A 27004-nucleotide genomic window follows, 5' to 3' on the forward strand; every position below is an offset into this window, starting at 1 on the left:
TGACTCATACTTCTTGTTCAGGGAGACTTTCCTGGTAACAATATTGTCATCACCACCTTCATACTGGTTCACCAGTTCATCCCACATGCTTTTAGCACTAGGATAAAAAACTAGTGTGGGAATAAGAGATTCAGGAACAACCACGAGGTTCATATTTTTCAAAATAGTATCAATATTAACAAGCCTTTTATCCTCTTCTAACCAGTGTTCCTCTGTTTTTTTCCTTCCAGATCTTGCCCCAAGAGGATCAAGAAGTGGATTGAAAGGGCTTCTAGGAATATAGGGTCCTTCATTTAAAATTTTGATCATATTCCTCTCAATTCCAGTAACATGTAAAATCATCATAGCTTTCCACGTCCCAAATTCGTCATCATTCCCACTGAATTTGGGAAATGAGTGTTTGAATAGTGCATATGCACATGTGGAGAAGCAGGAATATGAGGAGGTGGTGGTGGATTATTGTTAAGAGGAGGGTGTTCATTAGTTTCATTATTAATAGGAGGAGGTTCAACATTTAAAGGGTTTCCTTGTGTATTCTCTGGGTTGGCCATCAAGAAAAATAGATCTAGGCAAGTATGTTAGCCTTCTGCTCTAATACCAATTGTAAAGTCTCTCACTCGATGGTTTAACCCACAAGTGTAGAATAACAAGTCAAGTGTGTACTAGATAGGACTAGTATTGCTTTGAATATAAATGCAAGAATATAAATATAGCAATAAAGACTTAAGCAATAAATAAAGTAAACAAGTATGTAAATGGTGGAACACAAATGTAATTTTCAAGTGTAAATTTATTGGTGTTAAATAAAATACAAGGTTGTTGCGGAACCTAGATATTACAAAAGTAAGTATCTAAACAAATTATGGATTAAAAGTGATCTATATTTGCTAAATAAACTCCTTGATCGAAATACTTAAAATTGTGAAGTATAAATGTTAAGATCGAGAGTATTTAAGAAAATGCACCAAATTGCAAAAGGTAATTTGGACGAGGGAAATGACTTGGTATTTATAGGCAAAAAAAAATTAGTATTTAAAAGGATGAAAACCACAAAAATGTGACCACGAGGGTAATTTGTGCAATTAACTCAAACATCTATATTTAGCTGCCGATGCAGTATATGGGCCGATAACTTCGGATTGTGAGTTACCTAATTGGATGGGACTCTGGACAAAATTTTTCACAACGGTCATCAAAACAATCTTCGGCACATGTGGAAAAGGTAACTATATATATATGTATATATAGTATTCAGTCCAAACCCAGATCACGAATATATCTATGATATGATGATATGTTAGATTGTGAAATAAAAAATATGATCACAAGACATGATCTCATTTTTCTAGACGGCGGGGTGGTGTAGGCGAGGGGTGGGGCGGTAATGATGGTGAATGTAAAAGTAATTGTAGTGTAATTATTTTATGGATTGATATATTTATATTTTAAGGATTCAAAGGATTAGTTACCCATACAAGGATATCTTACGTCATGTACTTACCAAACGGTCTTTGGCCTAGCAATGCGATAAGTCTGACTTGAAATAATTGGTGCAAGTATTTTGCCTTTCAAAAAATAAATAATATTCAAGTGGTACTTGATATCTTTTGTGACTTGTATATTTGCCTTTCACATTTTGATTTTCGATGTTATATATTGAGAAAGAAGTGGTTGCTTACTTGCTGTATGTAAGCAAATACATTTCCAGTAACCTTTTTTGATTGTTCTATGCAGGGGATCATCAACAAGGATTTAGGCCAATGTCATATAATGGCGTGCGATTGTGGATTCAAGATCACCATGTAAATTCCTCTCGTATGACCAACATTAAATCGATTTAAGTTTAAGTACTTATTTTTGGGTACCCTTCAAGATTAATAATAATGATAAAAAAGAAGTATACTGTGTTACTTGTATTAGGTACTGCTTGATAATGGTATTGTGCAAGTGACATTATCGAAACCAGGTGGACTTGTCACGGGGGTCAGATACAATGGCCTTGACAACGTTCTGGAGGTTCTTAATCAGGAAGGTAATAGAGGGTAAGTTGTGATTTTAATAATGCCGTATCTTTACAATGACCATAGCTTCAAACTACCAATAGGTTGTGCTAAATTTCTGAAAAGCTAATGCAGGTACTGGGACGTTGTGTGGAGTGCTCTAGATGACTCAGGAAGAAAAGGAGTATTTGAAGTGTATGTTCTCAAACTCATGATATTTATATATGGAGAGGAGGCACAAAAACATGAAAGAAGGGAGCTGTTCTATGTAGAATCTAGAGTTTGACTTGGGCTAGTTGGAGAGGTTGGATAACTGACTAACTGGTCAAAAGGGGCAAGTTTTGGTTGAGCTGAAACTCTGATTGACCAAAAACAAGTTTAAAGTTTTTATGATACTTAGTTTATAAAAAAATGATTAGGAGAGCTACGATAGTTATTCTTTACTACACCCATTTGATTTGTTACAAATAGGGCATAACCGAAATTGACTCAATGTAAGTAAATGGTTTGAAATGTCCACTTCCATTTGTATCCATGGAGCCAACGATGTTGTTTTCTTGCAGGATCAGTGCAACAAGCTATAAGGTTATAGTGGAAACAGAGGAACAAGTAGAGCTGTCCTTTTCAAGACCTTGGGATCCTTGTCTTCGGGGAAAACTTGCTCCTATAAATATAGATAAGAGGTAATTATTTTCCTCCTTATGCTCTACAGTCAAGAAGAGCAACTGTTTGTACAAATCTGCTGTCTAAATTTTTATTCCTGTGATTCATCTAGATTTGTTCTGCTTCGTGGCTCCTCTGGCTTCTACACTTATGCTATTTATGAACACTTGGGTTCTGCAGAATGGCAAGGTTTCAGCCTCGGTGAAACACGGATCGCATTCAAACTCAGAAAAGATAGGTAAAGTATTTATTGTTGCTCACATAATAGGAGATCACGCTGTTGAACTCTGTACTCCGTAAGTTGTACCTTTGGATAGGTTTCACTACATGGCAGTGGCTGATGATAGAAGAAGATACATGCCCCTGCCAGATGATCGGTTAGCAGGAAGAGCCCAACCTCTTGCTTTTCAGGAAGCTGTATCACTAGTCAACCCAGTTGTGCCTGAATTTAGAGGGGAGGTAAGTTATCTTTTCCAGATAACTTGAAAATAATTTAGATGGTGACGTGTTTTAGAGATTTTCATTTTTCTTTTGTTTTTATCTGTCTTATTCTGTTTCTGAACTAAACGAGGAAGCTAACCTGATGAACCCCAATAATCTTTTGGAAACAGTTAATTAATTAGTACTTAGTAGATCTATACTTAGACCTATACTTATAATCTTATATATGGCAAAATGGACAAGCTGATAAACATATTAAAACATGTAAATTTTAGTACGGATCTAGGTTGGGCTGACATGAGACACATTAAATTTTTCGTAGATAACTTGTTTTTCAAATAGGTTTACAAAAGTTATAATACTTTGATCATTATTTAATCTTTTAGATATATGAGTTACGAGGTAAAAAGCACTAAAAGTACTCCTGGGGTAATTTTTCTCTCATTTAACCTGTTTTTCGTAAGCTATCGTTCTATTACCAGTTTGACCCGTTAGAGAAAAAAGATCACATGGATCAACCCATTAATATGTAGTGGAGACAAAATTTCCATCTTTAGAATATTGTTGTGTTGGTGGTCTTATGCTTTGTACTTGTGTAGGTGGATGACAAGTATCAGTATACTTGCGAGAATAAAGATCTCATGGTACATGGGTGGATATCAAATGACCCTCCAGTTGGATTTTGGCAAATTATACCGAGCAACGAGTTCCGTACTGGCGGGCCTCTTAAGCAAAACCTTTGTTCCCATGTTGGTCCCACTTGCTTAGCTGTAAGTAACTCCTAACATCAATGTCACATAAAGTAACTGACCATTTAAGTGCATGTGGACTCAAATCTTGTGCCTTGTGGTGGTAATTAAATAAGTTATACAATGAGCAGGTTTTTGTTGGTGCTCATTATGCTGGGGATGATCTAGTCCCAAAATTTGCACAGGGTGAACCATGGAAAAAGGTCTTTGGGCCGGTATTTATTTATCTGAATTCAACTATGTGCGGGGAAGATCCTATAACACTTTGGGATGATGCAAAAAGACAGGTTAAGTGAGGGGGCAGAAAAGTTTTAGGAATATGTTATATTCGTCGCAATTATGGAAACATATGTGTATTCCATCATTGAACTTTTAATAATTTTCATAACACCAGATGATGGTTGAGGTCAGTAGTTGGCCTTATAGCTTTCCAGCGTCTGAGGATTTTCCAAAATCACATGACCGAGGAAATTGCAGAGGCAGATTACTTGTTCGGGACAGGTAACTTAGACTGATGACCTAGTTTTGTATAGTTCCATTTTAGCCTCTAATTAAAGTTTACCAACATATATATTGCAGATACCTCTACAATGATGACATCCTTGCAAATGGTGCATATATTGGGTTGGCGCCACGAGGAGATGTTGGATCATGGCAAAGAGAATGCAAGGTGATGCATTGACCAGCCCTGGGTTTCTTAGAAAAGCATTTGTAGGTCAATTTGTGGAATCCCAAACTATAATGGCAATTATCTTCTCCCATTCAGTGGATATGACTTGCTGAATGAATGTACCAAATTAAATCTTCCATTAATGCGGCTTCATTGTGCTAGATTTTACAAAAAAAAAAAAAAAGAATCCCTCTGTCTAGCATTTCGTGTTGTTTATATATAAAAAAGGCAATTTCGATACATACTTGTGGACAAGTTAATCCATGTTACGTTAATATCTAACAAGTCAAATGGTAGTCCTAATTGGTCAAAATTCGCCCAAACTGTATTTCTAATGCATAAATTTTCATTGTTTTAAAAATTGGTAGATTTTTTATAATCATAATTGAGGCACTTTATATTGATTGAAAAATTAGTTGTTCTCCCTAAATGTGTATCTTATTGGGCCATAAATTTTGCTACCCATGTTGACCCGCATGACTGCTCATTTTACCACCTTCTGGTAGTCTAGTAATATAAGTGAAGCTCCTTCATATAGATTTAGTAATTACATTCCTTCCTTTCCAAGGTTTAGTATAATAACAGTTTGTTTCAAACTAAGAAATCCATATCAAATTGAAGCTAAAACATAGTTTGTTTTAACTTCTAAGTTCAAATATGCCCCTTTTGTCAAGTTGGATGACTATACGCAAGGCAATTTTTAGATTATAATTAAATGAGTAATGTCAATCAGGACTATCAATTCTGGACAGAAGCAAATTGCTCTGGAGAGTTCTCCATTAAAAATGTAAGATGCGGAGAATATAATTTGTATGCTTGGGTCCCTGGATTCCTGGGGGACTACCAATTTCATGCTCCACTCACCATCATTCCAGGTTTCAAATCCAATAACAATATTTTTAGTCTTTATGCGTCTTTCTGAAACCCTTAATCTAATTTCTATATTGTACTTTAATCTGTAGGCTGTGATATTAATTTGGGTGATCTTATATATGAGCCTCCAAGAGATGGTCCGACTTTGTGGGAAATAGGGATCCCAGACCGATCTGCTGCAGAGTTTCATGTCCCAGAGCCTAACCCCAATTACGTGAACCAACTTTTTGTCAATAATCCCAAGAGGTTTGGCTTTCTTTACGAGTCAGCTAGATTCGTAGTAACAAGGCGTGTAAACTAACATACCCCAAGTTCTTTGAAGATATTAAAAGATTAAATAGTTGGGTCAAAATGGGTGGTTTAGGAGAATTGAGTATGCTCAAAATGGGTGGGGTCAAACAAATAATTATTTTTTATACGAACAGACGTGGTTTAACCAGGCCGATTGTTTCTCTAAATTTTGTTTAAAAATATCAGTGTATCAGGTCTGATTACAAAAACACTAATATTACTTCAGGAATGATCTTACTCTAAATAAAACGATAAATCTGGTCATATGTTAAAAGCTTTAATTAAAAATATAATTGGGGTGATGTTTGACTGATTAGACCTGTTTCCTTTAAGCTAATATGTCTTTTTTAGTTAATTTACCCATTATAAACACAAGAAAAATGAATTAATCCATTCATAATCAGTTGAAACTTGGACCTGTAATCAAGATTTAACCTTTGGGTTCTCCATAACAAAGACTTGTGTTCACAATTAAAAGTGGATTCCCCCATTCCAAATAAGCACAAAGGGGACAATTATATTGATAACTTTTGCTCAGCAACTTTTGTACTGTACATCCATTTATGTTTTGAAAATGGTTATATTATAGAGCAATATCATTGTTTTGTTCTGTTGCTTTCTACCAGCAACTTTAGGCAGTATGGCCTATGGGAAAGATATGGAGAGTTGTATCCTTATGGCGACTTGGTGTACACGGTTGGAGAGAGTGATTATCGCAAAGATTGGTTCTATGCTCAAGTTCCAAGGTATAAGTCCAACTGCATTAGTTTATGATAGAGTTGACCAGATGGGCAGGTAAGGTGGCAACAGGTTTAGGTTGTAATGGATCATCTTTTAGAATTTTAGTATGGTTTAAACAAGATCGGGTTGACACTTGAACACTCTTTTTGTCAAAAACTTTATCAATGATTAATGCGTCAATAGTGATCTTATAGGAGGTTGTATCCAACCAAGATAGACTTTGGGCGACTTTTAACTAGTTTGACTCTTTCTAACCGTTCCCTTTTTATCTACAATTCGTTTATCTGACATATTTGAGACAAGATGCAACTTACATCGATCTGTTCATAAGAAAATGGGGCCCTTTTGTCACCTTTAGTTGATGGACGGATAGAAACTAGACTTTTTACCAAAACACCACAATTCAACAAATCATGTCTTGAATATCTACCCCAGAGTTGCATTCTTATATTATTCAGCATATCCCATCAATGAATTAGGCCTTATTCATAGCCTCTTTTTAGACAATACTTTTGTTGCCTCTGTTAGATATTTAATAGTGTTTGATTTGTTACTTTTGATATAAAAGTAATTATAGCATTGTGAGGGGGTCTAGATGTAATATGTTTCCTAGACTAGTATAAATACCCTCTTACATGTTCACTTTGTAACCTTTGTCATTTCTTAATACCAATCATCCACTTTATCCGTTTTCTTTCTAAACACACACATATACACAAAGGTTCACTTATATACATATTAATACTTATATCTATACATATCGATCATGAATTTCTTAGATTTACACTTGGTATGAGAGCATAATCAGAGAGCGATCCATGGCTGATTGTGTCTCGTTTTTGTTGAAATTCGTGATTTCTGTTTGTTTTTTAGAGAGTTGCGGATCGATCCGCAAATCTTTACTGTTCATCATTTATAATCATCAAAATACCTTACTTCCTTGTTTTTGTTCTTCATTTCCTAGTTTTGTTTGTTTTTCCCTTCATTTAGTTACTGTTTTCTTCCTTTTCCAATCAAAAATCATCAAAAATATCGCTTAATCTTCGTTTTTTCCTCAGTTCTTGAGATTTGCAGATCGAAGTACTTGATTTGCACATCTATTTGAGATTTGCACATCGAGCTAAAAGACAAAAGTTGTTAGGGGACAAGGGGTCCACATAGTACAATATTGTTGTGGTGACACCTGATCGTGGGAGGAGAAGAATACAAGTGGGGACCAGAGAGAGAACCTTCCACTACCCTACAGCTGCAGATTGTGCTCTCCATTCCTATTGGTTGATTAATAACAAGCTTGTACTAGTTGTCTAGGTTAGAATATTCCTTGTCTTGTATTTCCTCTATAAATAGAGGCTGCCATCCATTGTAAAACTCAGAGTGTGTTTATGAAAAGTTTGATAGAGCTAAATTCTATTCATTTGAAAATCTTCTTTACCTTTATGGATCTTTGATCTTGGTGGTTTGAAGTGGTCCCTTTATCAGTAATCTTGGTGGCTTTGCCTTTATAGATTATTGTGGTGAGATCTCAAAATTTTCATTACTTCTATCTGTATTTGTGGTGGCTCAGCCTTTATCAAATATAGTGGTGGTTTTGGAGTGTTTCTGGTATTTGATTCCGGTGGTTCAGTCCTTTACGAGTCAAGTATTAGATTCTTATCTATCCTTATTTCTTTGCTCTTGTTTCAGAGTTTATTTTCACTGTTTCATTACTGCTGTAGTATTTGTTCTTATAGTCAGCTTGGGCGTGTTTTGTTATAAAATCCAGAAAAATCCTACAAAAATAGTTTTTAGCTTATTTTCACTGTTTCATTACTGCTGTAGTATTTGTTCTTATAGTCAGCTTGGGCGTGTTTTGTTATAAAATCCAGAAAAATCCTACAAAAATAGTTTTTAATTCCGCTGTGCTTGTGTTTTGTGAGTTGACTCAGTCTGACTCTGAGTATTCCACCTAAAATTCACATCAATATTCTCTCACGATTGATTATTCCCTGACATCATTGGATCATGGATCTGCCACCTAATATTCCTTTGTGTCTTTCCTCTATTTAGTCATCTTCCTCTTTTGTCCTTATTCCTTTCTCTTCCAAAATTAATCTAAATTCATTAAGTATTTGATCTGAGTTTCCCCAATCTCGGATCATTTGCTATTCAGTTTTGTCTTAAGTCTTAGATCCGTATTTCCAGATTAGAGAGAGGGTTAAAATGAACGAAATGAAAATGACAGGACAGAAGAGCTTAATCTTGATATTGATATGCAAGATGTTGTTGACATGGGTGAGCAAACAGTTAAGATGGAGTTAGAGACTTATGTTGAGCAAGAAACATGTGAAGTTGACCAATTGGAGCAAGAATTCTCATTTCCAGAAGTTCTAAATGTGGTATTCCCAGATGATATAGGCTGATAAGTTGATTCTGAAGGCACAATTCATTTTGGGGGGCAGCCAATGATTCAGATTTTGTTTGGGGCAAATGCAGTTCTTCCCGTCATTCCTTCTGAGTTGTTCACGGAAAAACAAAAGGAATACATTGATGAGGGGTATTTCTTTAAAAACAAGGCAAGAATGATGGATATCAACTACATAGCATCAAAAGATGCTGCATATAAAGCAAGATTTCTAGAAGAGCATGCTTATCCAATCTTTTGGGGCCTCACAAAAGTCACAAGCGGCACTCCACCAGAATTCATGTTTATGTACAAATTCAAGGACCCCATTCAAACACAAGAGTATAAAGAGTTGATCGAAGAAGCCAAATGATTATTTCCCCCAGTCAACAAAGATCAATACAATTTCAGAATCAAACGAATCATCAAAGTTCACATGAAATAGAAAAAGTTCATCAAAGTGTCTTCATTCATTGTAGGGAGAATTAATCTGAAGAAATATCACTTTGCCGAATACCATTTCAGCATGTTACATGTAGAGGACCTCATTTATCTATACAAGCATTTCCTTCGAGCTATCATTAGATCCGAGGATGATCGGAAAGCCTTTGATGCAATCAAGAGATTCATTTCATGTTGTATCCAATATGTTTCTCTCAATGATATTCAAATTGGGTTGGAGCTCCAAAAGAGAAAGATAAATGTCCCTCTACTCTGGTGACATTGAAAAATTAAGCATTGGTCATCTTATTTTGTCTCCATCAGAGAATGGTGTGGTTTTCATCAACAGTCTTGGGAAGAACATACTCATCAGATTCACCGAATTGACAAGTTACTCAGATGGGACACTCGAGTATTGTAAGCGTGTCCTTGAATGCATTGCTGGTGATGAAAGCAATCCAACTAAGAAAGAAAATCTTACAAGGGCTATCAAAAAAATAAACAGGCTTTCAAAGAAAGAAGACATCACAAAGCTCAGAGAAGCTAAAAGAGCCACAACAAATGAAAATGTTAAGTATGTGAAGTGAGGTTGCTGGATTAGATATGCAGCTAATAACATGCCTGGCCCACACAACACACCACCAACAAACTATGCTGCAAATCAAAGACCTCCACTCAACTCTAAACCAGAAGGAGAATAATGGTTGTTTTATCCCAACAAGATAAACATCTACAAACAAAAGAATCAAAGACAGAACCAGCTCAATTCACAAATCAACACTAAGGGGGAGAATGTTAGATATTTAATAGTGTTTGATCTGTTACTTTTGATAAAAATGTAATTATTCAGACTTTCAAAGAGAGAAGACATCAGAAAGCTCAGAGAAGCTATAAGAGCCACACCAAATGAAAATGTTAAGTACGTGAAGGGAGGTTGCTGGATTAGATATGCACCTAATAACATGTATGACCCACACAACACACCACCAACAAACTATGCCGCAAATCAAAGACCTCTACCCAACTCTAAACCAAAAGGAGAAGGATGACTGTTTTATCCCAACAAGATAAACATCTACAAACAAAAGAATCAAAGACAATGAAACAAGATAAACATCTACAAACAAAAGAATCAAAGACAATGAACCAACTCAATTCACAAATCAACACTAAGTGAGAGAATGTTAGATATTTAATAGTGGTTGATTTATTACTTTTGATATAAATGTAATTATAGCATTGTTAGGGGGTCTAGATTTAATATGTTTCCTAGACTAGTATAAATACCCTCTCACATGCTTCACTTTGTAACCTTTGTCATTTTTTAATACCAATCATCCACTTTATCCATTCTCTCTCTAAACACACACATATACATAAAGGTTCACTTATATACGTATTAATACTTATATCTATACATATGGATCATGAATTTCTTAGATTTACAGCCTCCCCTAATAAACGATTTTTTATGACAAAGGTCTCAGATTATAACCTACATTTGTCTTGTAGCAAATTTCTAATCTAAATATATCTTTAGCTCATTAGCAATGATCACAAATTGTTGTTTACTAGAAGTTCATTTGGTTGTCATGTTGATGGAAATTTACGTATTTTATCGGGCTGTAAGCCATTCTTAAAAAAACGGTAGATTGATAGGAACCGTTTGATCCCATGTACCGAATTGGTACCCACATAACCCCCAGCAGGGATAGTGTCAAGGTAATTCAACCACTTAAATTCAATTCTGCCTCTGGCAAGATTCGAACCCAGGTTGCTCCTAGAAAGTGGCAGCGGGTGGTAAGCCATTCTTAGTAAACTGACATTCAATGTTGCATGATTTTGTGACAAAGGGAGTATCGTTCTTACTTAGTTGAATTGGTACGTTGTAGGAGAAAAGAAGACAATTCGTATGAAGGAACTACATGGCAGATAAAGTTCCGACTTGAAAATGTCCGGTATGCTGCTATTTATAAGTTACGAATAGCACTTGCTGGTGCAGCTCTTGCAGAAGTACAGGTATGAATCTCTGTAATGTACAGTTTCTCCCTGCACCTATTGGATTTGGGTCAATACGGGTAAAAGTTGAAAACAGTTTGGTTGGCTCTACCTGTTGGCTCTACCTGAAAACAGTTTTTGCCCAAAGTTTTTAAACATACTAATATATAGTTAGTGCGTCAAATACAATTAAATATATTGGTATTAAAACTTAAGTATAAGCCATTTAAACTAGTTCAACCCCCATAACGTATTTGACCCATGTGAGATAAAACATAACCCGAAAATGGTCTGTTTGTAGATAAATTGATAAAAATTGTCATTTGTCCCTATATCAAAAGGGTTTTGGGAACCCCGATCATTGTCTTAGTTTATTTGTAAGTATGATAACGGATGAAAGAAACCTTACTTATGTGTATCATACTGACAAAACATTAACTGTCTTGTGTTGTGTCTAGATTCGGGTAAATGATCCAAACAAACCACGTCCACTATTTACAACAGGACTGATAGGACGGGACAATGCAATCGCGAGACATGGGATTCATGGGCTATATTGGCTATACAACATAGACATTTCAGGCACTTTACTCATTGAAGGAGAAAACACTATATATCTTAAACAACCCAGGAACCAAAGCCCCTTTCAAGGTATTATGTATGATTACATACGCTTGGAAGGACCCCCTAATTAGTCACTCTTTTAGTGAAAATTGGTAGAGTTTTCAAATAAGATTCAAGCTGTCATCTGGAAATGACGCTATTGAAAGCGAATCAAATAATTATATAAGTATTTGTCTTTTTAATGAACGATCTTTTTGTATATGTTATTATTTATTGGTTTCCTTGATGAGCAGCAGTCGAAACGTGTTATAAATGTAGTCAATTTGGTGCTTAACGGTTTTATAATGCTCCATTTTCTCAGAGTAATATACTTTTTGACTTGCTGGCAACATTTTCATGTTAATGGTGTAGGCTTTGGATCATCTTTTATGAAGGTATCAGCTTTAAGACTCTTCTCTCAAAGTTGACTATTGGTTACATGTAGAAATAGATATTCAGAAAATGGGTTTTGGCGTGAGAATGGTACGGGTAACAGCACAAGCTATCATAACATATAGAAATAGATATTCACGAAATGGGTTTTGGCGTGAGAATGGTACGGGTACCAGCACAGGCTACCATGCTTGGCCTGAGATCGTCTCTAAAACCTTGGTTTATTCAAGTCTAGTTAATCATTGGAGTTTGGTTTTGATCCTTTGATAAGTTAACCTAAGGCCTCTCCTTATATTATATGCTTCATCCTCACTTCTTCTTCACTTCTTCCAACTATTAATCAGCTTTCTCTCTCCTAAAACACTTCAAGAACACCACCCTCCTTATATTACCACTTCTTCCCCACTTCTTTCATTATTCATTTTATTATTAAAATTTAAAACAACACATTTTATTATTAAACACAAACATTACAATACTTGGAAATAAAACATTAAATCCTAAAAACACATTAACCTACAAATTAAACCTAAGAATTAAAACACATTAAACTAGAATATAAACTAAACCTAGATACTCGTAATTATCCAAAAGGTTTTTACGCGTAGTCCTAATCTGCTCCAACTCGTCTTTATTTATACCAGTGGGAATTGGTTGCTGCAGAAACTTAAACGCCACCGTGACTTGCTTTCGGAAGCGATCATCCTCTTTTTTCTTTGGCTCCTCCTCTACCCTCATCCTATCCTCATCAATTTTTCTCAACAACTCTTGTTGCAGCAGGAGCATTTGATCAAGCTTGCTCAACGCCATTTCTGACCCACCCGAACTACCACGGCTAGAAGTCGCATCTGAACCACTAGACAATTTCCGGCTAACATTACGACCCGGTGGTTTCCTGATTGGGTCGTCTCTAAACAACTGGTTCATAGCCACATCCGGTTCCACACTCATCCTCACCCCAACGTGTGCCTCATCCTCACCCAAATCAACAAAATCAGCTGCGGATCGTTTGGCAATATTATGGTCTTGCCAAAATGCGGGACAATCTTTTAGCACATCGTACCACACCTCATACGGATATCGAGCCGGACCATGAAGCTCCGTATAGAGTTCATGAGCAGAATTATACACTTGTTTGTCATCTGCACCACTCTGTCGTCCTTGATCTTGCAATCTCTTCAAGATTGCTCCAAACTGCTTCGTGGTTTTCTTGATCTTGTTCCATTTCCCTTGTAGTTAACTCTTGTTGTGCTCTCCCGCTGGGCGGTTGTTGTTGAACCCCCCGATCACTTTAGCCCAAAACATTGTCTCATCTTGGCTTATCCCCACAACCGAGTCTTGTGAAGCATGTGTCCACGCCTCAACCAACAAAACCGCCACCTTAATTAACCACTTCGCCTTTTAGCTACAGCAACCCCTTTTTTGTCAACCATTCCGCGGCAGGAACTTCTTCTACTTCATCCTCTGCAGAGGCGACACTAGTTCGTGCCGGTTGAGACAAAGTCTCACCTACTGGCCTCTGCAATTGATGAAATTGTTGATTCGTAGCATGAAATTGCTGAAATTGTTGTAGTAACATGCTAAGTAGTCAAGGACATAAATTTCGGTGTTTCAGTCACGGACTGGTATACGAAATATCGTTCTTTTCGGTGGTATTTCGGTAATTCTAATATTATGTATATAATAAGAGTAAAAGATAAAACCTGGAAGTGCTAATACAGAATTCACTGAAATTTCGGAAATTTCGGAAAATTCGGTGGTATTTCGGTCAATACCACTGAAAATTTCGGAAACGATATCAAAACCGAAATTCAATACCGAAATTATGTCCTACCACCTAAAACCGGTATACCACCGAAATACCACCGAAATTTCACCGAAATTGATAACATACGTAACATGAACTGCTGAAACTGTTCAAAACACAAGTGCTGCTAGATACCCCCATCATATTAGACGACAACATGGACAGGGGAGATCCCACTGGAAGAGATACCCCCAAAAGCAACGCGTCAAAATCATCGATAGTGTGTTGGTATTGGTTTTGTTTGTGTTTTGGTTTGTGTCTTGGTTTTTGTTGATTCTTTTAGGCATGGTGGATGAATTGGTTTTGGTTTTTGTTAATATGAATTGTAGAGATAAATATGAGTATGAAATGGTGAAGAAGTGAGAAGTATGAAATGGTGGTGGTTTAAATAGGAAAAAAAAAACCAAAAAAAAAAGCCAGGGGAGCGTGCCTCAAGATTCAAATGCAACGGCTATATCCACATTTTTTTGATTTTTTTTTTTAATTTGCAAAGGCACTTGGAAGAAACCATTGGGAGGCATTCGTGGACGCAGACGTGCTTATAGCGTCCTTATTTGGTTACGCGTTGGACGCCAGGAAATTCACCTATAAGGACTTGCCCTAATAGCAAAGTATGGTGAGGATGTGGGATCATCGTACCTGGTGATCATTGTCCTCATCACTGTTTGTTCCTTAATTATTCCTACCTCGTGTATTTTTAATTTATATTTTTTGGATGTCATTGTTACTGTGGCATTTCCCAGCCAGCCTCTCTCATATACCAGGGCATACCGAGATTCAGTGTCCATTTTAATAAATCTCAAAGATAAGATAGAAAAAATTATTTCTTAATAAAAACACAATAAAGATTATTTCTTCTTAATTTTTATATGTAAATTTAAACATCTATCTTGTAACTATAAGAGAAGGTTGGAGGTACACTTGGCACCCCTTGAAGCTCTTTTTAGCTCTCTTCCACTCCCATGGCGATCTGCATCTTTTTCTTTCTTTCTCTTCTTGAAACGATTCTATCGATCTTGTAAATATGTCCCTCTCATCGATTTTCGGATTGGTTGACGTGCACGTTTGAGATTTAATATTTTCGTTTTCATCTAGGGTTTTTCTCTTTTCTGTTCGTTGTTTCAGATCCCTAATTGTCTATATCTATTCTGATCTTTTAGTTTGTGTATTTGATCGTGGCTACTATATAGTTCAGCTAGATCGCTAATCGCTTGCTAACGAATTAAGAGTAATAGTTATTTAGGGTTTTCTATTTTTAGGGTTAGGGTTTTCGTGTGTTCCCTCTTGTTTATTCGAATATCAAATTTGTGTTCATTGTTTATGTTTAATGGGTCAGTTATTGAATGAAGAGAGCTGTTTATGAGATTGATCTTAATATTATACGTGAAAGGTTAGACCGATTGATAGCTATGTAGTCTTCTACTAAGCCGGTTTGAAACCCTAGTGGTTCTAATGTGGCTGATCATGTTTCTAGTTCTGATCCCAATGCTTCTGAGGTGCCTCCGGTGTCTTCTTCTGATAAGGATGGTGTGAATAACGATGGTAAGGTTGAAACTAAACCAGTTTCCTACGCTGAAAAGGTACAATCTGGAATGGCAAGGAAAATGGCGAATTTTTGGCAATTGGATGTGGAAAATTCGTAAATTTAGAAGGTGTGGATCTGATTTTTCCGATGGAATCTGTCAAAAAGGTTACTACCCGGTTCGAGAATACTCTTTTTGGATTTTTTAGGTGACCATTTGGCGTTTCCCGTGGTTGAAAGTTACGTGAAGAATACATGGTCGAAGTTTGGTATTAACAAAGTAATGATGAATGCGTCAGACTTTTTTTTCTTTAAGTTTACTACTAAGGATGGAATGGACAAGGTACTTGAACATGGTCCATGACTCACAGGATCAAATCCCTTGATTCTTAAGACTTGGGCTCTGAATGTTTGTCTTGTGAAACAAGAAGTAACTAAGATCCCGGTTTGGGTGAAGCTAAAGAACATTCCTCATGTTGTGTTTTCTGATGATGGGCTTAGTATGATTGTGTCAAAAATTGGAAAACCACTCATGCTCGATTCATATACTAGCCAAATGTGTATGGAATCATGGGGAAGGAATACTTATGCTAGAGATCTTATTGAAATGGATACCTTTAATATATTGCGTGATGAGCTTGTTATTGCAACCCCTAATTTACTTGATGAGGGTTTTTCGAAAAAAAACTATTAAAATTGAATATGAATGGCTTCCTCCAAGGTGCTCTACTTGTAATGTGTTTGGACATCATGAACATCAATGTCCTAAACAGGTTCGTCCAGTGAAGGAGGTTCAAAAAGAAGGTGAACAAAAAGAAGGAGAGTTTGTACTTGTGAAACGGAAAAAGAAAAGAAAAGGATAGTAGGTTGTTGGTCTGAAACTAAACAAGCCAAAACCAAATTTTGTGTACCGGGCAAAACCACCTAGTAATACAAGTCATCAACATCAAAATGTTTAGTCGAATAAGCAATCTACATCTAAAAGGGTTCCGAGTAATCCTTCTAATCTTGTGGCTGGTATTGAAATCTCTAATCCCTATTATGCTCTTTCAAGCGAAAATGAGGTTAAAATTGGTTGTAAAAAAGCACCATGCGATGATGAAGATGAGGATGACATAGAGGATGTGTATGATGAAACATCAACTTATTTGAAGAAATCTGAGGGGGAAGCACTCCCAGGATAGAGGTTCCTCGTGTTTAATATTGCTTCCTGGAATGTACGGGGCTTGAACCAGTCCCCTAAGCAAAGCGAGGTTCATCGGGTAATAAAGGAGAATAAACTTTCAGTTTGTGTTATCCCGGAATCGCATGTTTCTGTTTCTACCATAGATAGATTATGTAATAAAGTGTTTCATAATTGGAGCTGGACTACTAATAGTATTGCTTGTGCAAAAGGATCGAGAATTGTTTTAGGTTGGAACCCGGATGATGTTGATGTCATGGTTATTTCTCAATCTGACCAAGTCATGCATTCTCAAGTTCGTTTTATAAGTGACAAAAGGGTGTTTTTTTGTTCTTTCATATATGCTCATAATGCGTATCAACAAAGAAGACTTTTGTGGCAGAACTTATCTCACCGTAAAGCTTTAATTGCTGCCAGACCTTGGGTTCTTCTTGGTGACTTTAATGTAGCTCTTAATCTTGCGGAGAAAACAATGGGTGTTTCTAAAGTAGATATTGCAATGCGGGATTTTCAAGAGTGTGTAGATGATTTGGAGGATACTGATGTTAATAGTTCTGGTTTATATTATACTTAGGACTAAAAAACCGAAAGGCCAAAATGGAATTTTTAAAAAGTTGGATTGTATCATGGCTAATCAGAGTTTCTCATCTCTTTTTATGGGGGGCATGCTTATTTTCAGCCTTATCGAAATTCTGACCATGCTCCTGCTGTTCTTAGTATTCCCGTGGTGTTAAAATTTAAGCCGAAACCATTTAAGTTTTCTAAACTTCTTGTTCATAACAGTGATTTTAAACAGGTGGTTAGTCACACTTGGAAGAAGGAGGTTGATGGACATTACATGTTTAAAGTGGTGAAAAAGTTGAAAGCTTTGAAACAACCACTTCGTAAGATGATGTATAACAATGGTAACTTACATGAAAAGGTGGAAAAGTTTCAAAATAAGCTGGATGAACTTCAAACGACTATTGATTATGAGCCTTTAGAACATGCCTTTGCTTTACAAGATTTTAAGGATACAATTTTAGAATAAGAGAGGTTCCTGAAACAAAAGGCAAAAGTTCATTGGCTTCGTGTTGGTGATAGTAATTCTGCATACTTTCACAAAGTGGTAAAAGCTCGTAAATCCAGGAATCGAATTGATTCTGATATGGATTCCAATGGAGTTCGAATGGATGGAGATGGAGTGGCTAATGCTTTTATTGCTCATTATAAGGATTTTCTTGGCTTACCTGGTGTTGTATCTCCGTTGAATATAATAGATTTATTCTCTAAGAAATTATCTCCTGAGCAGGCTAATTCTATGGTGAGACCGATTACTAGAGAGAAGGTTAAGGATACTATGTTTGCTATGGGTGATGACAAAGATCCTGGGCCTCATGGTTTTTCTGCTTGTTTTTTCTAAAATGCATGGGACATAATAGGAGTTGATGTTACTAAGGCTGTTTGTGATTTCTTTGTTAGTGGTAGACTTCTCAAGGAGGTGAATCACACGATAATTTCATTATTACCTAAAGTGGCTGCATCTAACCACATAACTGATTACCAACCTATCTCATTATGCAACGTGATTTTTAAATGTATTACTAGAATAATCGCTAACAGGATCAAGGGTTCTCTGGATAGTTTGGTTCATAATAACCAGTTGGCTTTTATTCCAGCCAAAAAAATTTCGGATAACATTCTTCTCACTCAAGAATTGATGCACAATTATCATCTTGATAGAGGCACTTCTCGGTGTGCGTTTAAAGTTGATATTCAAAAAGCTTATGATACTGTTGATTGGAGATTTTTAAAGAAGATTTTGATTGAGTTTGGGTTTCATGCAAGTATGGTCCATTGGATTATGACTTGTGTGTCCACTTCTTCTTTTTCGCTCAGTGTTAATTGTTCTCTTCATGGTTTTTTAACCTGGCAAGCGGGGTTTGAGACAGGGTGACCCTCTATCTCCTTATTTGTTTATGCTTGTAATTAACATTGATCCTTCGAAGGAAAGTTCGCAATTCTGATGGTTTCAAATATCATCCAAAGTGTGAAGGTTTAGATATTATCAATCTTTGTTTTGTAGATGATTTGTTTATTTTCTTGTATGGGGATGTCGAATCTGCTACTGTTGTTATGGAAGCTCTTGAGGAATTTAAAGGAGCTTCTGGTTTGGCTCCTAGTATTCCAAAAAGCACTGCTTATTTTTGCAATGTTCTCAGTCATTTTAAGCTGTCTATTTTGCATGTGCTTCAGTTTGATGAGGGAAAGTTACCTATTAATCATCCTGGGGTTCCGTTGGTGTCTACTCGTCTTATTTACAGGGATTGTCAAGAACGTGTAGAGAAGGTTCGTAATAGAGTTGGTGATTGGAAGAATAAGTTCCTTTCATTTACTGGAAGACTACAACTTGTTCAATCGGTATTATCATCTATGCATGTTTATTGGGCTACTATTTTTATTCTGCCAACAAGGGTGATAAATGAAATTGAACAAATTATGAGAAGTTTTCTATGGTCACAGGATCCATCTCAGAAAGGTAAACCTAAAGTTGCTTGGGAGGTTGTGTGTCTTCCTAAGACTGAAGGTGGGATGGGAATTAGGAGGTTGGAGGTCTTTAATGTTGCGTTAATGTCTATTCATATTTGGAACCTTCTTTCGCTAAAAGAGTCTTTATGAGTTCGTTGGATACATATGTATAAGTTGAAAGGGAAGAGTTTTTGGGCAGTTCCGTATCGTGGGACTATGTCTTGGAGTTGGAGGAAACTCTTACAAATTCACCCCTTGGTTCATCCATATTTTTGGTGCAACATTGGTAATGGTCATTCAACAAATGTATGGTATGAATACTGGCGCGTGGAATCTCCTATTTTCGATCATTTATTTTGTAGAATCATCTCAAATGCAGGTTTCTCTTTAAATTCAAAGGTGTCAGACGTTGTTTCTGATGGTTCGTTTGTGTGGCCTTCTGACTGGAGATCTCGACTGTCAGGAATTAATACATCTCTTTTGTAAGATGATCGAGTTGATGAGGTGATGTGGAAGGATAATCTGAATATTGTGGGAGATTTTTCGGTTACTCGAGTATGGGATACTATCCGCCCTAAATATGCAGAAGTGTCTTGGTAGTCATTGGTTTGGCATGCACGTTGTATTCAAAACATGCATTTCATCTTTGGCTTGTTATGAGGAAAAGACTGAAGCCACAAGATCTTCTTAGACCGTGGGATGTTGGGGGGCAATCTTTACAGTTTGTATGTTCATTATGTGAGTTACAACAAGAGTCACATGATCACCTGTTTTTCACTTGCTCTTTTTCTTCATAGGTTTGGCTAGGAATATGTTCGTTAGCAGGTATCCCTGTTAATGTTTTGGATTGGGACTCTATTATGGATGAGGTGATTCCTTTATCTAAAAGGAAAAACATTGAGAGTGTTGTTACTCGACTGGTTCTTGTAGCTCACATACTACATTTGGAAAGAAAGAAAAAGACGTTTGTTTTCTCAACAACGACGGTCGAGTGCTCAATTGATCAGGAGATTGCTAGTGTGGTCCGGTTGAAGCTGCTTTCTTTCCATTATAAGAATAATGACAGGGTTGAACGCATGTTGGGAGTCTGGAAGTTGCCGGTTTCTTTGATGTCTTCAAAGTCTTAGGGCTTGTTTCATGATTTTGTTTTGTTAGTTATTCTTGTTGCATTCTTAGTCTCGGTTTATGCAAATGGCATGTCATTCAGCATAAACTTGGTTGTTGCATTGCTTGTATGTCGATTAGTCGCATAGATATTCAGTCTATGTGCCTGAACTTTTATTGATATTTTATAAAGCTAACCAGGGGTGACGGCCTTTACCGAAACTCTCCTAATTACTCTGGTGCTCTTTCCTTTTTTCTAGATTTTTTATTCGCTATTTAAATAGATAATTATATTTAAAACTGTTGAGTCCCATTGTTCATTGTAAATTTGGTGATGACAAATCTTATAGTTAAACACCTTGAAATCTTTTGGTTCTTGTAAACTGATTTGGGTCAGACTAAGCTGACACAAATTACGATCTGTTTCTGGCCCAAATCATTCTTCATGTTTTGTATTGTAACATCTTATGGAAGCAAGTGTTATTCAAGCTGCAACAACAATGTTTATAGCATTAAATCCAAGTCGAAGAGGATGATTGAAGATAAGGACGAATGATGTGACTAGGAAGAATCCGAGGATCCAGGTTGGTGTTTGGATTTACATATGCATGTCCATACTCATACTGGATGAAAAAGAGTGAGTGGTAGTACTTGGGGACCACAAGTACCATGGAATTGGCACGATCAAATATTCCTATGACATCCAATAGAGGATGAATACGTGTTTGAAGTGGACACCAAGAGAAGAAGGGATTTCGCTTATAAAAGCTTCATTCCTTGATTGCATATGTGTGGCTTTCCTGAAAATTATTCTTCACATAAGTTTTCTTTACTCTTACACATAGCTTATTCTCTTGGAGATCAGCTTGGGCTGATTCTCTTGAGTGGAAACTTGTTGAATGTAATTTGTCATTTCAAAGGGTTGTTTAGATATCTGTAGTTTATATTCTTTCCACAACAACCCTGTAATTATTTGTATAGATTATATAATTTGTGTGCAAGAATGTCTTTTAATTAAATATTGCTTTACTGTTTTACTGATTCTTGTTCGTTACTTATTTAATATATAAACCGAGTCTTAAAAACTTGTATTTAAAAGTTTGTAAAGATCGAATTAAGTTGTATTCACCCCTCTACAACGTATATTGATACACCTTGGGACGTATCAATTCGTATTAGAGCAGGGGTGGGAATTAACTTGACCTGATCCATTCTTATTTTATTTAATAGTAAAGCATTATGTTATCCTATGTTGATAATGGTTCTTCAACCAAACCATCCATATTTGACAAAGATGATTTCAGTGGGTGGAAAAGTCGTATGTGCCTGATATCCTTGCGGATGGCCTTTATATTCCTACACAGACCCTTATGGTTGATGTCATGGTCACAGATGGTCAACCAACCATTCCTGCCACACTCACATCCATTGTTAATGACAAGGCAGATTGGAGGATGAGGATAGGAGATTGGCAAACTTGGATGCGAAGGTTAGAAATTTCATTGTCCAAGTTGTGCCCAAAGATATTTACCATTCTATTAAAATGTGTTTTACAGCTAAGAAAATGTGGGGTACTTTGATTGTCATGTTTGAGGGTTGTTCTACTTCCATGGAAACCACCATGACTACCTTAACCAGGAAATATGAAAGATTTTTCTCTTTGAGAAATGAATCATTGACTGATAATTATACCCGTTTTAATGCATTAGTTAATGATTTGGCTGATGTTGGAATAACCAAGAAAAATGAGGTTTTAAAGAGCAAATTTCTTGATTCATTACCACCGAAATGGAATAACTATATTTCTTATGTTATGCTGAGTTCTATTTACCAAGATCTTGAACTCCCTGGACTCTTTGATTTACTTCATAACCAAGAGTGTTCAAAGGCTGAAAAATTGATTGCTATGGGTTTCTTATAATCTGCCTGCTACAACACTTGTTGCTTCTATGACTGAATACCCTAGCTCAATAAGTAATGAGATCATTCCTTATGTTAATGAAGTTGTACCTGTGATTTCTAACACCAACTTTGTTTGTTCTGAATCTGAATATGATGAATCTGATGGTGATGGTCTAGCTAATGAAGTAGCTATGCTGGTTGAAAGGATCAGAAGGGGATCCTTTGGTAAGTTTAAAGGGAAAGGAAAATCTAGCCAAAGTGATAAGACCAAAAAGCCATTTGATATGTCTAAAGTCACTTGTTACAAATGTAGCAAGACTGGACACATGGCTAGAGATTGCAGATCTAAAGAGTCTTCACAAGCTGGGTCATCCAAAGGTGGAAGGAGTGAAAAATACTTAAAGCTCAAGTCCAAATACAAAGCCTTAAAGGCACAAGTAGCTGAGCTGAGTAAGAAGGTTGAGAAAGATGAGAAGAGTCTGGTAGTCTGGGCTGAAAGTGCCACCTCATCTAATGATGAAGTCTATGAAGATGCCAAGTGTTTCATGGCCAATGAAGCTACTCAGAAGTTTGCTGAAGATCATGTCAAAGTACAACAGCAATCGAAGTCAGCTCACCAGGCATCTACCAGTCAAACTACTTCACCTGAGGTAATTACCTTTTCCAATCTGTTTGATAATGAGAAACTGTCTAGACTGAATAGACTGGGTGATGAGGTTCTTTTACAAAAACACTTTAATCAAGAATTTAAAAAGGAAATTTTTTTTTTTTGTTGAAACTTGATATCAATTCTAAAGAACACACCATTGAAAAACTTGAATTTGAGGTTAAATCTCAAAAACAATTGAATTCTATTTTGGTCAAAGAAGCTAAAACTGCAGAAGAAAAGTTTTTGAAAGTTAAACGTATAACTGAGTCATGGTGTATTTGTTCTAAAAGAACAGCTAAATGTGTAAATGATCAAATCACTCATCAGATCGAACTTATATGATGTATTTGTTCTAAAAGAACAGCTAAATGTGTAAATGATCAAATTCCTCATCAAATCCAAGCTATCTTTGATGGTGACTATGATAGGGCCATAGCCATAAGTGAAGTTTGTGCTTTGGAGCTTTGTTATCAACCTCCTTCACCTCCTAAAGTCCAAACCAAAGGGAAAAAGTCTAAACCAATTAAGCTGGTTCAGAAATCTGGTATTGGTTTCAATGATCCTGAAACCATTGGTCAAACCATTGTTGAAGTTGTGTCTGAAGCTGATAAGATTATTGAGTTAAAACCAGGGGAAAGTCTTAGCTTATCTAAGCTGACCATTTCCCAATTTGCGCCAGATTCAAAGTCTAAAACAAACAATGGTAATTCAAAGAAAAATAAAAGAAAGGTTAAAGACCATAGTGTTCCAAGAGAGAAAATAAAACTTTCAAAGAATGAGAAGTCTGGTTCCTAAAGAAAATTATCACAAACTAAATCTGTGTCTGTTTCAAGTAACACCAAGTTTGACTCAGATAAAATGATTTCCAAACTTGTTGAGTCTTGAATTTGTGAGGTTTCAACTGATGTTAATTTTCTTAAAAATGTGTCTGATCCTAAAATTGTTGATCAAAGAAAATTTGGAACTGAATGTAAGAAATCTAGAATAGGCAAAGGTTTTGCTAAAAAGAGCTTTAAATCTGGTTAAGGACAAATCAAGCAACAATGGGTATCCAAATTTGATAAGAGTTTATGTTTTGCTTCCCAGTATGACTTAGACTAGATGGTCAACTCTAGTGAGTTCCCAAAAAGACTAATCTCTTATTGAAAATGAAGGGCTATCATGATGAAAATACCTGGCACTTGGATAGTGGGTGTTCCAAGAATATGACTGGATGTAAGTCCGTTATCTGTAGCTTTAGGATTCATGTTGGTCCTAATGTTACATTTGGAGATGATTCTCAAGGAAAACTGAAGGAGATGGTATTACTTCAAATGGTCCCCTTACTTTCAGAAGGGTCTCATATGTGAGTGGTTTGAAGCACAATCTGATAAGTGTGAGTCCGTTGTGTGATGTTGGTTATGAAGTGAGATTCCGAGCTGATAAGGGAATTGTTCTTGATTTAGGAGGTAATGCTGTTCTTGAAGCAAAAAGGAATGAGTCTTTGTATTCTTTTGACATGAGGAAGCCAACTGTAACAAGAGAAGTGTGTTTCATGTCAAAAGACCTTTGATGAGCCGAAGTTGTTGTGGCATAAAAGGTTGTCTGATATGAATTTCAAATACATCAACAAGCTGTGTAAGAGAGAGTTGGTGTTTGGTCTCCCTATGATAAACTATGAGAAGGACAAGCTGTGTGGTGATTGTGAGAAACGCAAAAAGCACAAAGCTACTTTCAAGTCCAAAACATGCTCAACCATTGACAATTGGCTGGAATTGCTTCATATGGATCTCTTTGGACCAATAAGTATTCCTTCATTCACTGGAATGAGATACACTTTGGTCATTGTTGATGAATATTCAAGATACACCTGGGTTTTCTTTCTCAAGCACAAGAGTGAAGCTACTGATAGTATTATTCATTTTATCAAGCAAGATGAAATTCTGTACAAAAGGCATGTAAGGAAGTTAAGAAGTGATAATGGTACTGAATTCAAGAATATCACTCTTAATTCATTCTGCAATGAAAAGGGAATTTCACAAGTGTACTCAGCTGTTAGAACTCCTCAACAAAATGGTGTTGTAGAAAGAAGTTACAGAACTCTTATTGAAGCTGCTAGATCAATGATGGCTCAAAACAATGTCAAGTCTCATTTCTGGGCAGAAGCTATTCACACAGCTTGGTTTACCTAGAATAGATCCCGCATTGTGAAAAGGCATCAAAAGACTGCATATGAACTTCTTAGAGGAAGAAAACCAGAAATTGGTTTCCTAAGAATGTTTGGAAGTCCTTGTTACATTCTGAATCAAAAAGACCATCTTGGAAAGTTCAATGAGAAAGTAGATGAAGGTATCCTACATGGATATGCAACAATGATGAAGGCCTACAGAGTTTATAATAAAAGAACCAAGACAATTGAAAATTTTGTCAATGTAAGTACTGATGAAGGTTGTTCAAGGCCATGTAGTTCTCCTCCTGAAGATCAAGATATTGATGTTGAAGAACTAACTACACCTGAGAATGATCCTCCAACTAATCCTCTAGTTGGAGCTGATATTGCTGAAACTCATGGGGAGCAACAGATTGAAGAAGAAGAAAATGTTCCAATCTTTAAAAATGTGCAAGCTTGATCCACCTCCTGCTGAACAAAATATTCATAATCCATTAAATGACACTCCAAGTGACTTAGATCTTCCAACTCCAATCCAAGCGGATCAGCTCACTCAACAAGTTAATCATACCGAACCTTCAAATCTGAATCAGTCTATTGTTCCAATTGCAAGTCTTCCAACTCATGTAACAAAATGGACAAAGTGTTACCCAATCAATCAAATCATTGGTGATCCTCTTTTTGGTGTTAAGACAAAAAGAAAAGAAACATCCAATTTCTGCATGTTTGTAAATTTTGTGAGTAAGATGGAACCCACTGAGATTGATGAAGCTCTGGCAGATCCATCTTAGGTAAATGCAATGCAAGATGAGTTAACACAGTTTCAAAGAAATAAGGTTTGGGAACTTGTTCCAAGACCTCATCACAAAACTGTAATTGGAACCATGTAGGTCTACAGAAATAAAATGGATGAAAGGGGTGTTGTGACCAGAAACAAAGCAAGTTTGGTAGCTCTTGGTTACAGACAAGAAGAAGGAATTGATTATGATGAGACTTTTACTCCTGTGGCAAGACTAGAGGCAATTAGAATGTTCTTAGCCTACTCTGCATACAAAGGCTTCAAAGTCTATCAAATGGATGTGAAAGGTGCTTTCTTGAATGGGAAATTGGAAGAAGAAGTCTATGTTGAACAACCTCCAGGTTTTGAAAGTTTAAAGTTTCGTGACCATGTGGTTAAGCTCGACAAAGACCTCTATGGTCTAAATCAAACTCCAAGGGCATGGTATGATACTTTGTCTAAGTTTCTTTTGGTTAATAAGTTCAAAAGAGGTAATGTTGGCAAGACGCTGTTTGTGAGAAAGTATAATGGTGATATACTTCTTGTGCAAATTTATGTAGATGACATTATATTTGGGTTTAGCAGTGAAAGACTTTGCAAAAAGTTTTTTGAATTAATGTCTAAAAAGTAAGAAATAAGCATGATGGGAGAACTAAACTATTTTCTCGGTTTACAAGTTAAACAAACTAAAAATGGAATTTTCATTAACCAAGAAAAATATGTTAAAGATCTCTTAAATAAATTTGGTTTTAGTGATTTCTCACCTATGAAAACTCTTATGGGAATTGGTGATAAGCTGGGTGAAGATAAAAATGGCAAATCTGTTGATACTACAGCTTATAGGGGTATGCTAGGTTCATTAATTTACTTAACTGATAGCAGATCTGATATTATGTTTGCTACATGCCTTTGTGCAAGATATCAAGCTAGTCCTAAAGAATCTTATCTTAAGGCTATAAAGAGAATCTTTAGATACCTTAAATGTAGTCCCAATCTGGGTCTTTGGTATCCCAAAGACTCAGGATTTGATCTAATTGGCTATTTAGACTTTGACTTTGCAGGCTGTAAGATTGATGGAAAAAGCACTTCATGAGCTTGTCAATTGCTTGGGAATAGACTTGTAAGAAGCATTCAGTTTCCATATCTACTGTAGAAGCTG

At 36.3% G+C, this 27004-nt stretch overlaps 1 protein-coding gene across 3 annotated transcripts; it reads left to right on the forward strand.

Moving 5' to 3' along the window:
* The first annotated feature begins 1118 nt into the window (after positions 1-1118).
* LOC122586307 (rhamnogalacturonate lyase B-like) lies at positions 1119-12070 on the forward strand. Of its 3 annotated transcripts, XM_043758308.1 has the most exons (16): positions 1120-1222; positions 1735-1802; positions 1921-2042; positions 2136-2195; positions 2564-2683; positions 2776-2901; positions 2981-3122; positions 3704-3874; positions 3985-4140; positions 4248-4354; positions 4433-4523; positions 5257-5398; positions 5486-5642; positions 6314-6433; positions 11142-11268; positions 11706-12070. In XM_043758308.1, the coding sequence occupies exons 1-16, from the start codon at positions 1159-1161 to the stop codon at positions 11940-11942; spliced, it is 2010 nt and encodes a 669-aa protein (XP_043614243.1). In that variant the 5' UTR covers positions 1120-1158; the 3' UTR covers positions 11943-12070. The 3 variants fall into 3 exon arrangements, with proteins under 3 accessions (XP_043614245.1, XP_043614243.1, XP_043614244.1); XM_043758310.1 differs by lacking the exons at positions 11142-11268; positions 11706-12070 and adding an exon at positions 7487-7850 and having other exon boundaries at positions 1119-1222; XM_043758309.1 differs by lacking the exon at positions 6314-6433.
* The last annotated feature ends 14934 nt before the right edge of the window (positions 12071-27004 follow it).

Source organism: Erigeron canadensis, chromosome 2 (genome assembly GCF_010389155.1).
Source record: "Erigeron canadensis isolate Cc75 chromosome 2, C_canadensis_v1, whole genome shotgun sequence".
Classification (NCBI taxonomy): Eukaryota; Viridiplantae; Streptophyta; class Magnoliopsida; order Asterales; family Asteraceae; genus Erigeron; species Erigeron canadensis.